The sequence below is a fragment of the Camelina sativa genome, chromosome 6, assembly GCF_030686135.1.
Source record: "Camelina sativa cultivar CO46 ecotype springtype chromosome 6, ASM3068613v1".
NCBI lineage: Eukaryota > Viridiplantae > Streptophyta > Magnoliopsida > Brassicales > Brassicaceae > Camelina > Camelina sativa.
In genome coordinates, this window is record NC_141885.1 from 5,639,327 (window position 1) to 5,652,585 (window position 13,259).

General features: G+C 35.5%; 1 protein-coding gene, 1 long non-coding RNA gene and 2 pseudogenes across 7 annotated transcripts; 3 read left to right on the forward strand and 1 right to left on the reverse strand.

Annotated features, from left to right (window-relative positions):
* Nucleotides 1–3,486: 3,486 nt before the first annotated feature.
* Nucleotides 3,487–4,154, forward strand: LOC104698733 (AAA-ATPase At3g28610 pseudogene; annotated as a pseudogene).
* On the reverse strand, nucleotides 3,894–9,192 carry LOC104790501 (putative pentatricopeptide repeat-containing protein At3g28640 pseudogene; annotated as a pseudogene). 4 transcript variants are annotated; one of them, XR_015560466.1, is made up of 6 exons: nucleotides 7,199–9,192; nucleotides 7,064–7,127; nucleotides 5,320–5,867; nucleotides 5,003–5,084; nucleotides 4,613–4,707; nucleotides 3,894–4,489 (listed from the first exon to the last, which is right to left on the reverse strand). The product of XR_015560466.1 is annotated as a putative pentatricopeptide repeat-containing protein At3g28640 pseudogene, transcript variant X3 (transcript). The 4 variants fall into 4 exon arrangements; XR_015560465.1 differs by lacking the exon at nucleotides 5,320–5,867; XR_015560467.1 differs by lacking the exons at nucleotides 3,894–4,489; nucleotides 5,320–5,867 and having other exon boundaries at nucleotides 4,493–4,707; nucleotides 7,064–7,082; nucleotides 7,199–9,186.
* Nucleotides 4,946–6,769, forward strand: LOC104790502 (uncharacterized). Of its 2 annotated transcripts, XM_087456278.1 has the most exons (5): nucleotides 4,946–5,094; nucleotides 5,256–5,582; nucleotides 5,669–5,951; nucleotides 6,095–6,374; nucleotides 6,618–6,769. In XM_087456278.1, exons 2-5 carry the CDS (start codon nucleotides 5,263–5,265, stop codon nucleotides 6,635–6,637), a joined length of 903 nt encoding a protein of 300 aa, XP_087312404.1. In that variant the 5' UTR covers nucleotides 4,946–5,094; nucleotides 5,256–5,262; the 3' UTR covers nucleotides 6,638–6,769. The 2 variants fall into 2 exon arrangements, with proteins under 2 accessions (XP_087312404.1, XP_087312405.1); XM_087456279.1 differs by lacking the exon at nucleotides 4,946–5,094 and having other exon boundaries at nucleotides 5,248–5,582.
* A 1,481-nt stretch (nucleotides 9,193–10,673) lies between the features above and the next one.
* Nucleotides 10,674–13,205, forward strand: LOC147942309 (uncharacterized). Its single transcript, XR_015558858.1, has 2 exons — nucleotides 10,674–10,798; nucleotides 10,883–13,205. It is a non-coding gene; the product is annotated as an uncharacterized LOC147942309 (long non-coding RNA).
* Nucleotides 13,206–13,259: the final 54 nt, after the last annotated feature.

The following is a 13,259-nucleotide window of genomic DNA, read 5'->3' on the forward strand; positions in this document are numbered from 1 at the left end:
GATGTTAGATAAATAACAGGTCAAGTGTCACCTCCTAAGCAAAAGTTGAGAAAAACTTTCTTATGTTATATAAGATATGTATCTACTTATAATTAAAAGAGGAGTACATATTTTAAAATATCTAAAATGTTGATAGATATCACTCAAATTGTCATTCAAGTATTATGTATGAAGGAGATGATTAATTAAAATTGAGATGGGTAAATTTGAGAAAAAATAATCGAAATTGGAAAACCCGACCCATGAACCCAAGGATCCGTGTGTTTCTACATTGCATAAACAGACCCGACCCATTTAGAAAACACGCGGATTCTGTTGGAAACAAAATGATGGTTTCATATATTTTTCCCTCATCTCGCCGCCTCGCTAGATTCCCTTTGATCAACTTTCTTCTTCTTTGTGCTTCTTCTCTCGAGAATTTCTCGATCATTTATGAATTTGCAACCGTTGATGTGAGTGAATAGTACGCATTCTTCTCAAACTCTATGTTTCTTATGTATAATACTAAAAACAGAGCATCTTATGTGTTAGTAGGGGACTAAATCTACATATGGTTTCCAATTTTTCCGAGTAAGTTGAATATAATAACAAAAACAATTCGCAACAGTTCATAGGGTCCAATGATAGTGACACGTTTGACGTGTAGAGAACAAGATGAATGTGGTTAGTCAAATTTCAGATAATTAAACAATTCTTTTGGTTGTTTCGGTTCTTGAACCATTTGTTTTATTATGTCGTGTAGTCTTTTAGGGTTTTTTGTTGTCTAAGTTGCAGGTTTTGTTTAATTAAATTGCAGGTTTTTTTATTGTCTAAGTTGTAGGTTTGTTTTGTCTAAGCTATAGACTGCATATTTTAATAGTAACCTTCTCTTAGCCTTCTACTTCCAGAATTGACTGCATACATGTTGGCCAAGTCTGTCTCTATTTCAGGTTTATCAGTACGGTCTTAAAATTGAGATTAGAGGGTCATTGCTAAAAAGCTGACATTTTTGTATATGTTTTGCTTTTAGTTGCTGGCAATCTATGAACAGAATTGCAGTTCAAGGCTGTGTGGGGTATCAATTCGTTTGACCAGTGGGGAGTTGAGCTAGGAACAGGTTTGGTTACTCAGATGAGAAAGCACTTTCATTCATCATGCACTCAAGTTTACTAGCTTCAGTTCTCCGTCTTCCCTGAAGCTGAGATGTTACCAACAAAGTCTGTGTCCACTCTAGACACTTTTTGGCTTAAGGAAAATGCCAAGTTCTTGCTCGGAAGCATCAACCCAAACCATCTATAGCTCAGAAGCAACAAATCAAACCAGATGAGCCTTGTGTGAGGTTTTCATCAGTGAGCTTATTAAGGGAATAAATTAGTTTTCCCTTTTTTTTTTCTAGATTGTGAGACTTTGTGTTTTCATTAATTATATGCATTTTCCTAGATTTTGATATTTTTTAGAAAAGTTGAGGCATGTCCAAAATCTTCTCTTTTATTGTTTTTGAATTTTAGTTTGGATGATACTGCCCGTAATTCTACATTTCTTATGACTGGTTCATTAAGAAAAAGTTTACTTAAAAATTCTCTTAAATAAAATTTTAAGTAATCTTTTTATTTTATTTCATAGTCTACTCTATATCATCATTTTGTCAAAGAATTTGCTATTCTCCTTATATTATTATTTATTGCTAACATATTCTAAATGGATGATATTCTATATTTGAATAATATATTATTCTTCTTTTGTTAATATGTTTAAAATCATAATATTAATATTTTAACAGTAGGTTAACAAAGATATAGTTTTAGTGTTGCATTAAATATACCTTCTTTTTATATTTCAATTTGTTTGCACTTAAAAAAAAAACATTTTTATCAAATAAAAAGCAAAGATTAAACTTTTGCACAGTTTTGTTGAATTTGAATACAGCTAAATCAGTAAAAAAAATAAGACAACGACTTTCAATTGTAATTTATGTAGTCTAGAGATGGGTTAGCCTATTTAACTTTCCTTTTTTTATTCTTGATTAATAAATTAAATGTTTATGTTAAACATTTTTATAGATATGATCTCAAAATCTATATGAGTTAACTTATACATCGACAAAATTAGCGGTTTCTCTTATTGATTAGGTACTTTTTTTTACTATAACAACTATCAACTTATACTAATCAAATTTTACATAATATAAATTAAATTGCACATAAGAAAAATAGACCACAACATCAATGATCATTTAACTCATATATTTAAAATAAATAATTAAAAATGAAATTATAATTTTAAAAATGATTTTAAAATAATGAAAATGTAAACTAGAAACTTAAGATAGAATATTTTTTTGTAAATTAGAAAAATAATACCGTTAAAACAAAATTAGAAAAAGTGATATATATATTTGCATGTCCCGTGAATTCAAACGGGTTGGATGCGGGCATACTTTATACACCCACAAATTTTATATAATAATTTTTTTCAGGTAAAAAAATCTTTATCCCCGTTGTTAAACGGGTTTAGTATGACAGGTTTGGACTATTAATTTAACACTAAAACCATTAATTTCTCAAATATTATAAATTTGTAACCATAGTTCATCTTCTTACTTTCAAACAACTAAGTTTTTTTGATAAATTCAAAAACATTTCATTTGCTTATACATCAAACAAACAAAATGCACTAACCTACCATATAACTATATTACTCTATCAAACAAAACAAATCTACAAATAATATATTATCCAAAAAATTCAACCAAAAGAATAAACACATTTTAAGTTGTAAAATATATAAACAAAAAAAGATAATTGTTTTGTGGTGTAGCACAAGTCCAAACAAATGATAAACTAGTCATAAAAATTTCTAGGTGGAGTCATATAATATTCATTATTTTGTGAGATATGATATAATCATATGAAGATTGATACAATATTTGGTTATTTTCAAAAATTGAAAAAAAAGATTGATCATTGGCATGAAATTTGAGAAACGTGTTATCTCGAGTGTGAATATACACGTTTTAATCTTATCTCTATAACTATAAAATAGACCGACCAAGTTGACTCTATTGGACTTTTCTGTAGTCGTCACTTATATTTTTACTGCTACAAAAATAATACATTTTTAGACGACCGTGTTCGGAAGTGTCTTTAGGCAAAAATTCTACGAAAGCATTACAGAAGAAGCTTATTATTATTACATGAGTCGAGTTATGGGAACTCTTCATTAATTGAACCAAATAAAGCTAAGTTTGATATTATTATAACCAATAAAGGAAACAAATCAATACACCAACAAGGCGATCTTCTGAAAAAATGCATATATGAACTATACTAGAATGACAACTTAAATAATATTTGGTATTGAAAAGGAAAAAAATAAAAATTTGGAAAATAGTATTACAAAAACTTGGAAAAGATGCATTACCTTATAATATACTCATAGGCTCATAGCCAAAACACAACCAACTCCTAAAAAACGAAAAAATAAAAAAAGATTTTGATCTAAAGAATCATGATGATGGGGAATACGTTTGGTTCAAGCTTCGCGAATTTATTCTTCTTGTGTGCAACTATTCAACAAATCTTCCCGAACCACCTCAAGATCGCTATTAATGAGTTTCTTATCTCCACAATCCAACAACTCTCTTTCTTCCAGAGGTTCTCAGACAGATTCATTAACTTCTTCTCTCCTTATGTCGTAATAAACTTCTGTGAATACGAAGATTATCGATACAATCACGCTTTTGCGGCCATCGAGACTTACCTTGGGGCAAAAGCAACTGATAAAGGAAGCATCTAAGAGCAAGCCAGATTAAAGATAGTAAAGGCTTGGTTTTGAAACGAGACGAGACTAAAGTCCAAGATGAGTATGAAGGAATTCGAGTGTGGTGGGAGACTGAGACTGATTATTCCATAGGATTTATAACATTGAAGCTCACTTTCCATAGACGCTCGCGAGATATTGTAACCAATTCTTACATAAAATATGTCCTTGAAGAAGGCAAATCGATTGAAGACAAGAACAAGAAGATGAAGTTGTTCACAAATAACCCGAGTTCTCATTGGGGTTCCAGCAAGTCTAGTCTTTGGAGATATATTGACTTTGAGCATCCTGCGAATTTTGATACGTTAGCAATGGAACCAAACAAGGTGAAGAAGAAGAAGACAAGAGTTTCGTAACGCTTTCGGGGCTTTTGAATTTCATTGACGGGATATGGTCTGCTTGCGGACAAGAGAGGATTATTGTCTTCACGACAAATCACTTGGCAAAACTTGACCCGGCTTTAATCAGGAGAGGGAGAATGGATATGCATATCGAGTTATCTTACTGTACTTTCGAAGCGTTCAAGATTCTAGCCAAGAACTATCTGGATCTTGATTCTCATCCTCTGTTCGAAAAGATCGAGTCTTTGATAAAGGAAACAAAGATCGCACCAGCTGATGTTGCTGAGAAGTTGATGAAGAAGAATCGTGAGATAGATGCTGATGGATCTCTTGAAGATCTGGTTCAAGCTCTAGAGAGGAGGAAGAAGATTCAGAGAGATCAAGAACACAAGGACAAAAAGAGTTACAAGCAACTAAAAGCATTTCGCATGTTATTTTAAGCCTGGCTCATGGTTAACGTTTTAGAATCTAACCATTATAGTTTTATTGAACTTTTGAGCAATTTCAGAGACAGTGTAATGTTCCTAACGTTTCCAGCTTTCGTTTTCTGCAAACTCATGCTCCTTGCCTGAAAAGAAAATCAAGAACACAACACTAAAAATCTTGTCTGTTCTAAGAATTCAAGAATATATAAAACAAGAAAACCAGAAGGAAAACTTTGATAAAGTCTTTAGTGTTTTTGATAAACTCTGTGAATTCGACTAATATTAGATGAAATGAAATCCCATACAAGTACGTACCTGTTTCCTAATATACCCTTAACAATCTCTAAATACATTATTAACACCACAAATTAAAAAACAAATGAACCTCTTTTTTCTCTAATCCAAAACCAAAGAAACTAAAAAAGGGTTCCAAAGTACCTGAAAACATTTCCCACGAATGATCATCATCTTCAATCCAATCCTTGAACGTAAACTCGCAGCCTTGGCCATCGCACAGATCCTTGTTTCAGGTATAGGCAAAGCTAACATTGATATCATTTTTCGAATTCAAAAATGAATGTTTGCAGGAAAGATTGTATAAGCAATCATATTTTACCATTTGTACATGGCGTTAAAGGATTCTGTAAACGATTTTGGTTTTAAAAGATGTATCTGTAATTTGATACAACAGAACAATAATGGAGATTTTCAAAAAGGCTGAAACCGTGCGTTTACGTAGCTACCACGACAAGTACCTTCTAGCAGAGGAGGACGAAGAATCCGTGAGCCAGGACAGAGATGGGAGGTCTATGAACGCAAGATGGACGGTGGAGGTTGTAGAAGAGGCGGATGTGATTCGTCTCAAGAGCTGCTTTGGCCAGTACCTAACCGCTTCAAACATCCCAATGTTCCTTGGTATGACCGGCAAGAAGGTAACGCAAACACTACCACGAAGGCTAGACTCATCAACTGAATGGGAACCCGTTAGAGAAGGTGTTCAGGTTAGACTCAGGACGAGGTATGTTTCTACTTTGATCAGAGGCCATCTCTTCCCTATGTAGTCTTCTTGAATATGAATGGTGTGTGAGAATTTGAATTTAATAGGTATGGTCAGTATCTCCGAGCTAATGGGGGTTTACCGCCATGGAGGAACTCAATTACACATGATATTCCTCATAGGTCAACCACACAGGACTGGATTTTATGGGATGTTGATATTTTGGAAAGCAGAAAGAAGAAAGCACCCCCGGTGGTTGAACCGGTTTATACCCCTCTCCCGCCTCCTCCGCCACCACCAGAACTTCTGATGGAAAGAAAAGATGATCATCAAGAACCCAATTCACCCAAAGGATTCTCTCTCAGGTCCCCAAGATTTTCCAAAACTGAGGTTTGATCAGTTCTACACTATTATATTCATTACTAAATACACAAGTAGTTGTAGCATCTAATCAAAGAAACAAGATTTTTCTGTGAATGATTGCATCAAAAATCACTGACCTACACCTTTTGTTTTTTACATTTTATGATCAGTCTGATGACAGTGTCCGCTCACCAGTCAAGGCAGATGGCAGGCTAATTTATTATAGAATTGGGGACGAAGATGGGAACGTGGATGAAACAGCAAAGGAAGAGCTTTTCTGTTTCAAGGGTATGGGACTAGAAGAACTGCAAGAGAAGCTTGAAGAAGAGACAGGTCTAAGTGATTTATCAATCTGTTCCAAGAACCCTTTAAACGGGAAATTATATCCCCTTCGGTTACATCTCCCTCCCAACAATACACAGATGCACGTCGTCTTGATCCCTTCGAAAGGTTAGTTAGCTTTTAATTGGTTCATATTTTACCAAAACAATGACTTATGAAGAACAAGGACATAAATTAGACACTGCGGTGAACATAACAGTTTTAGTTTGTGGATTCTGGTTTAGTCATGAAAATGTGTGATATAGATGGTTATTATTTTCAGTTAGTTGGTTACGTTCTTTGGTTATATGTCAACTGTGGTTTCCCTGAATCAAAAAAAAAAACTGAAGAGAATGTGTTGAAATTTTACAGGTGATGCGAGCACTTCTTGAAGAATGTTTCAAAGTTACAAAGAGTTCGTTGTCCAAGACCACAAACTTTTGATTTCTGTTATTGTGTATTTCAGTTACACGCTGTATATCAACAAAACCTTTTTACATGAGTACACCACACTTGATGCTAAATGAATCTAACATAAGGCTGTATGTGAAATGCCTACCTAAGCAACCAAAACCCAATACTACGCCAAACATTCAAGAAGACATCGTGTTGAGATTTTGGTAAGGTTTCCCAACACGTAATTGTCAATAAGTTTCTCTTATTCTTAGTGAGATACATACCACTAACAGATCAAATTGAGTGATATGTTAAACAAGATCCTAAATCTGTGAAACGTCAAGTTTCTACAAGTCAAGAAAAGTGTCTTAGGAGAACAACATAAATCAAGGCAGTAACTGTTACGAAAGACAAGAGTGTACCTGAGCCAAACCATTGTTCCTGAGTCAAGACAAGACAGACACACCCTTATCAATCACAGGTAACCTGCAGTAACAGATTTGATTACCTAAAATATATAAGAAAATGGAAAATACTATTGAGTTTCTATGGCTTACGTTATTTAATCAGCTTTCACTGTACGAGATTCAATCCTCTCTACTCTCTTAGATGCTGAATAGGTCTGCCCAAACGCCATGCGAATTTCAACTGTAGCTACTGTTTTTCCTTTTTTGGCTCACGCTCTTCTGTTCCACTCTTCAGACACCATAAAGTCTGAATCAAACACTTCTTTACAACGTTACTCTCAAGGGCCCTCGTGAGAGGCTTATCCATTTCTTCAGGCCTTGCTTAAGTTTCCAGTTCCTGTTTTAGGTGGTCAAATGTTGCATCGAGTTCAGAAGCTCCTCTTGGTTCTTCATAAGTACTCCTTGTCCCCATTGCCACATAACCTTTGGAAAACCCTTTAGTTTGTATTGTGGCTTAGAGGTGCTCTAATATGATTTTCAGCTTCAAAGTGAGTGTTACAGAATCTGCAAGGCATCAACAGACAGAAGATGAATCACTGTGTGAATTTCTGGGTGTGACACATCTCCCGAAACAAATGTGCTAACATTCCCGTCCACCTCTAACACACTGCATCCTAGTGCCTTTCTTATTCCCTTCTGATCTATCATCCCACGAATCTTAGATGCCTCCAAATTTCGTTGAGCACTAAAGTAAATATTAGACAGTTGAACTAGAGCTGCTTCCTCTTCATCAGCATTTCCCTTCTCTAACTCAAGAAGATTTCTAACAGCTAGTTCCCCGAGTTCAACATTCTTATGCGTTCGACAACCATTCAGTAAAGCACCCCAAACAGACGCAAGCGGTTTCATTGGCATTTTTTCAATAAGACCAACTGCATCATTTAATCTTCCAGCTCTACACATCAAATCTACAATACAACTGTAATGCTCATGCTTTGGAGTAATTCCATATCGAGCTTCCATATTTTCTAACATTGTTCTGCCTTCTTGAAGAAATCCTCCATGAGCACAAGCCGCTAAAACCCCAAGAAGAACTACACTGTCAGGCTTAATAGCATCTTCATCCTCTATCCGACTCAAACACATAATAGCTTTCTTTGCATAACCATAAGCTGCATATCCTCCAATTAAGGCTGCCCATGAAAACACATTTCTCTTACTCAACTTTTCGAAAACTTCCACAGCCGTCTCTATACAACCACACTTAGCATACATATCAACAAGAGCCGTTCCTACAAATACATCAGACTTAATCCATATCTTCTTCTTCTTCTTCACAAACTCATGAATCCACTTCCCCTGAGAAAGAGCCCCAACTTGTGCACAAGCCGTTAATCCCGTAGTAACCGAAAACTCATCAGGCTCAATTCCTCTAACCAACATCTCCTTAAACAACTCCAAACCTTCAGATCCTAAACCACATCTAACATACCCATTCATCAAAACATCCCATTTCACAACATCTGGCTCAGGAATTTCATCGAACACTTTGCGTGCATCAACCAACACTTTATCTTCCACATAAATCCTCAAAACACCAGTCTGTACATGACCATCAGATAAAAAGACACCATTTTTAATCACCCAACAATGGATTTGCTTACCCACAGAGAACAAACAAGCTTTCAAACACGCAACAATCAAGAAATGAAACGTGAGATAACTTGGAGCTATATCTTCTTCTTCTTCGTCTTCACTCACCATTAACCGAAAATATCGTAAACCCAAGTGAGGAAGAGAGCTTCTTGAGCATATTCTAATCATAGTATCGTAAACGAACGAGTTACGAATCTCAATCGAATCGAATATAGCGGAAGCGTAGTGAAAGTGTTTGTTTAAATTGGGAAGATGGAGAAACGCTGTGAGAAGTTTGCTAATCGCGTAAGTGTTTCTATTGAGGCCATGGATGATGAATAGAGAATGTGTTGATTTGATTTGCTTCACTGTGTTGCAACGTTGGCTCGCGAGTATCAAAGTCTTCCATGATTGATGGAAGCTTGAGAGAGCCCTCATCGTCGTCGTATTGACGTAAATGTTAGGGACCTGTGGTCAATGGCATAAGGGTAAGCTAACGAGTAACGGCTGATTTTAGAAAAAACGGTTCGATGATTTAAAGGGGCAGGGTCTAAACGGGTAGGGCCGAAACAGGCCCGGATAGCCCATTTTAACATCACTACAACATATGGGTTTGTAGCTTCTTTAGTTATTTTCATATATGTTTCCAAGTCCCCAGTTCTATTCCGTGAATGAACTTGTTTTTTTGCATTTTTTTTTTTACCTGACCAATTTTATATTTGTTTAAAGTCTTAATTAGTTACTTTAGCCTCTTCCTTTTTTAGTCTTTTTTACTACTGGATGCATTTTTCTTTTTCTATTTTTTTTTATGATTTTTAGGTAAAATTATAAACTTTCAATTCTATTTCCAGTTTAACTTTAACAAACTTAATTCATATTTCTACTGTATAGTATACATATAAATTAACTGAAAATGTTAGTAAAACTAGTAAATTAGTAACATTAAATTAACAATATTAGTTCATCATTATATTTAGAGTTTAAATTTGTGTGATATGGTTAGATAAGTATATTTAAACCTAATACATGTATTTTATAGTTTAGTGTGAATTTTAAGTTTGTAATTTCTAATTATTAAATTAAATATATATCTCATTTAAATAATTGAGTATAATTAATAATTATAAACCAATATAAGCAACACTTTCAAAAACTTTGGCATATATTTCGATTCCAAAATTTAAAATTATGAAAAATGTAAGATATAATTTAATGTTGTTATTTGTTAAATATATATTTATTTTACATAAATATAATATTATTCCTTATATGTGTTTGTTCCCCATGCAAAAAAATGTCTGCATCGGCCACTATGTTTATGCATTATTAATTATAATTTCAACTAACAAATATACATCTGGCAAAAACTAATCTTATAATTACAAAAAAAAAATACAAAATACTCTTACTAGTATATAAATATAATATTTAAATTAATGTTTATGATCCAGATTTTTGTCAAGTATGAAATGATCAAATTTTGAACTTTTTTAGTAGTAATAATAAAATTAGTTTTCGAGTTATGATAGTGGATCCAACTATATAGAGTACAAATATGGTACGATTTAAGTACAACTTGTTAACTAAGAAATACATTATGTGAGACAAATGCGATTAAGTTTGAATGGTGAAAACCTCAACATGCAATATAACAAAAGATTTGAATGGTAAAAACTCGAAGAAATGGTGTGGCATTAATTAGATAACATATTATATATAATTAAAATGGAACAAGAATAATATTACAAAATTAAGTATACTATATAGTATCTTAACATCATCTTTATAATAATAATTAAAGCAGTTATAATAATAATAATAATAATAATAATAATAATAATAATAATTATTATTATTATTATTATTATTATTATTATTATTATTATTATTATTATTATTATTATTATTATTATTATTATTATTATTATAATAACATTTAACAATTCTAACATATGTGATTGTATAAATGGTGTCACTAAGTCGTCCCAATCTTCTGTCGCAGATCTTAAATCTGCAGCTGCAAATGCTCTTGAAAGCATTGCTTTACCTTTTTCTTTAGATCATATTAGCAATGAAGGGGAAAACCAATATTTTCTCCTTTAATCACTCAAAGATGTATGTTTTTTTTTGTTCTCAATCTACAAGTATCATCAATATTGTATCATTGTATTACATGCTTTTTATTATTTTGACTGTCAGGTTATTGTTAGAGCGGATTTCGAGAGTTCATTTGTTGAAGAAATTATGGGGTTATTATTTAACTTCTCCGAAAGTGTTGATGATATTGTGTGGAATGTGGTGGCCAATTAACAAAAAAAAAAATCAATTCTTGAGTTCACCTCTAGGGGTGAACCTCTCTTATTTATTTCCTCTTAATTAAGGAAACAAAGTATGTAAATCAATCACTTTTAAAAACAAATGTGTAAACTTTGTATTTCTTGAGTTCGCCCTAAAAAGCTCCCAGGCACGGGACTCGAGACTCTCTTACGAACCATGCCTTCCGGTGCCGGTGAGACCTCTGATCCCCGGCGTCAGGGTGTGACAAACCTTCTTAACCTCTCTCTAATCTACATAAGCTTATCCATGGTCTTTTGTTCTACCTCTAAGTCTTTTTTCCCTCAAAATCCAATTACAACTTTCCAAAAAGCTTTCTTCTCAAAGGGTTACTTTACCGATGGAAGAGCACATCTCTGCTCTACAAGCTCCAATCTGAATCAGATCTCGGATGCGGTCCCGCTTGTGAACCCGACGACAGAAGCTTCCCAACAATCCAGCTGCTCCTCATCTCTTACATCCGAGCAAGAATTCAACGCATGTAACATCCGCGAACAGAAATCCCGGTTTGGGGATGTGCATCGGTCGATGCTAGAGGAGCATCGGTCGATGCTGGAGGAGCATCGGTCGATGCTGGAGGAGCATCGGTCGATGCTGGTTCAACTTCCTGTGTTTTGACTTAAGTTAAACGCTGCGTTTTGGGTAAAGGGAAAAGGAAAACCCTTAAGATCGTTCTTTTGTCTCATTAGACGACTTTAACCGTTTTTGAGAGAAAAGAGAAGAGAGAAGAGGTTCTTGAGAGTTCTTGAGGTTTTAGAGAGATTTGAAGCTGTTCCTGTAGAGATCTGTAGCTGGGATCGTTGTACGAGCTTCCTAGGAGCGTTGTTTTGCTTGTTGGTGGTTCAGAATCTTCTATGGCAAAGTTAAGTGCATGACCATGGCTTATCTAAGCTGGAGATTCCTCTGATTTGTTTGTTTATGTGTTACTAGGCTTGTTAGAATGTTATTTGAGGCGTTAGGAAGCTTCCTGTGGCTTGGGATCGAGTCTGTTGGTTGCAGGAACGAAGATCCGGCGAGAAGCTTCGGGGAAAGCGATACTCGGCATGTGCATCTGTCGATGCACTATGTGAGTCGGTCGATGCTAGTGCGAGGACGGCGCGAATTGACCTATGAGCATCGGTCGATGCCAAGTGGAGGCGTCGGTCGATGCGATTAGGGTTTCCGCGTGATGTCGAGCATGTGTCGGTTGATGCAAGTAGAAGCATCGGTTAATGCAAGTGAACCTTGTGTCGACCAATGCATACCTAGTGTCGGTCGATGCTGTTCCCTGTTGGTGTCGGTCGATGCAAGCTTTGTGTCGGTCGATGCAGAGTCTGGTTTGTTGTGGATTGTTGTTTGATGGTTAGAGTATCTCTATTGCTTGTGTCTATAGGACAGTAGATGGTAGGATTGCCTTACTGAGAGTTTATAAAATACTCATGCATTGCAATTTGTGTTTGTGGTGCAAGTAAAGGCAAAGTGTGATCGTGGAATCAAGGCAATGAAGAGGAGGATTTTCTATGGACTTGAATGGATGTTGTCTGGCATTGCTAGATTGCTAGAGTTGTGATGTGAGCACGGGATCGGACACGCATCCCGGACCGCTCGAGCCGGACCCGGACACCTCTTGGACACTCTAATCATCCACGGGACAACTTCGAGCCGGCATTCCTAGAATCATTCCCGGTGCAGCCACTCGGACTCCAAGACACAAGATCAACAACTGCGTCCACGCGATTATCCAAGAAGACCAAGAGATCGATTCGGCCAAGGCAACCATCGGCAAGATCGTCCGTACGGCCTTCGTCCTTACCCAAGGATGAGGGCGCCAAAGACGTTAGAATCATGCCTCGTACTCTTTTTCCTTATTTCGGGTTTTTCCCATGTGGTTTACCGGAGAAGGTTTTAATGAGGCAACGATTTCTGACGCACAACACCGCGTTTTGAAGCCATGACGTGGTTCCCGCGTCCAGCCAATGATGTGGCATTTCTATCTCCTTCTTTCCTTCCCTTATTTCATCTTGAACCTTCTATGACCGTTGGATTGGTCTTTGCTTTGATTTACTTTTGCTTTTGCTTTATGTCCAAGTGTATGGTTCAGATCATGGTTGCGCGTCTAGGGTTTTAGTGTCCCTCTTATGTAAGCTTGCCTATATAAAGGCCTAAACCCTCATTGTAAAAGGCAGACATGAATAAGAATTATTTTTCCAAAGAGAGAATCTTTGCTTCTTGTCTCACCCTCTCCTTAGCCCAAGTCCGGGAC

Excerpts from the sequence above, each read along its gene's own strand:
- LOC104790502 (XM_087456278.1), top strand. The coding sequence starts at position 5,263 with ATGGAGATTTTCAAAAAGGCTGAAACCGTGCGTTTACGTAGCTACCAC. Across the intron at positions 5,583-5,668 it reads CAGGTTAGACTCAGGACGAG|GTATGGTCAGTATCTCCGAG; the intron begins GTATGTTTCTAC and ends TGAATTTAATAG. Across the intron at positions 6,375-6,617 it reads CGTCTTGATCCCTTCGAAAG|GTGATGCGAGCACTTCTTGA; the intron begins GTTAGTTAGCTT and ends GAAATTTTACAG.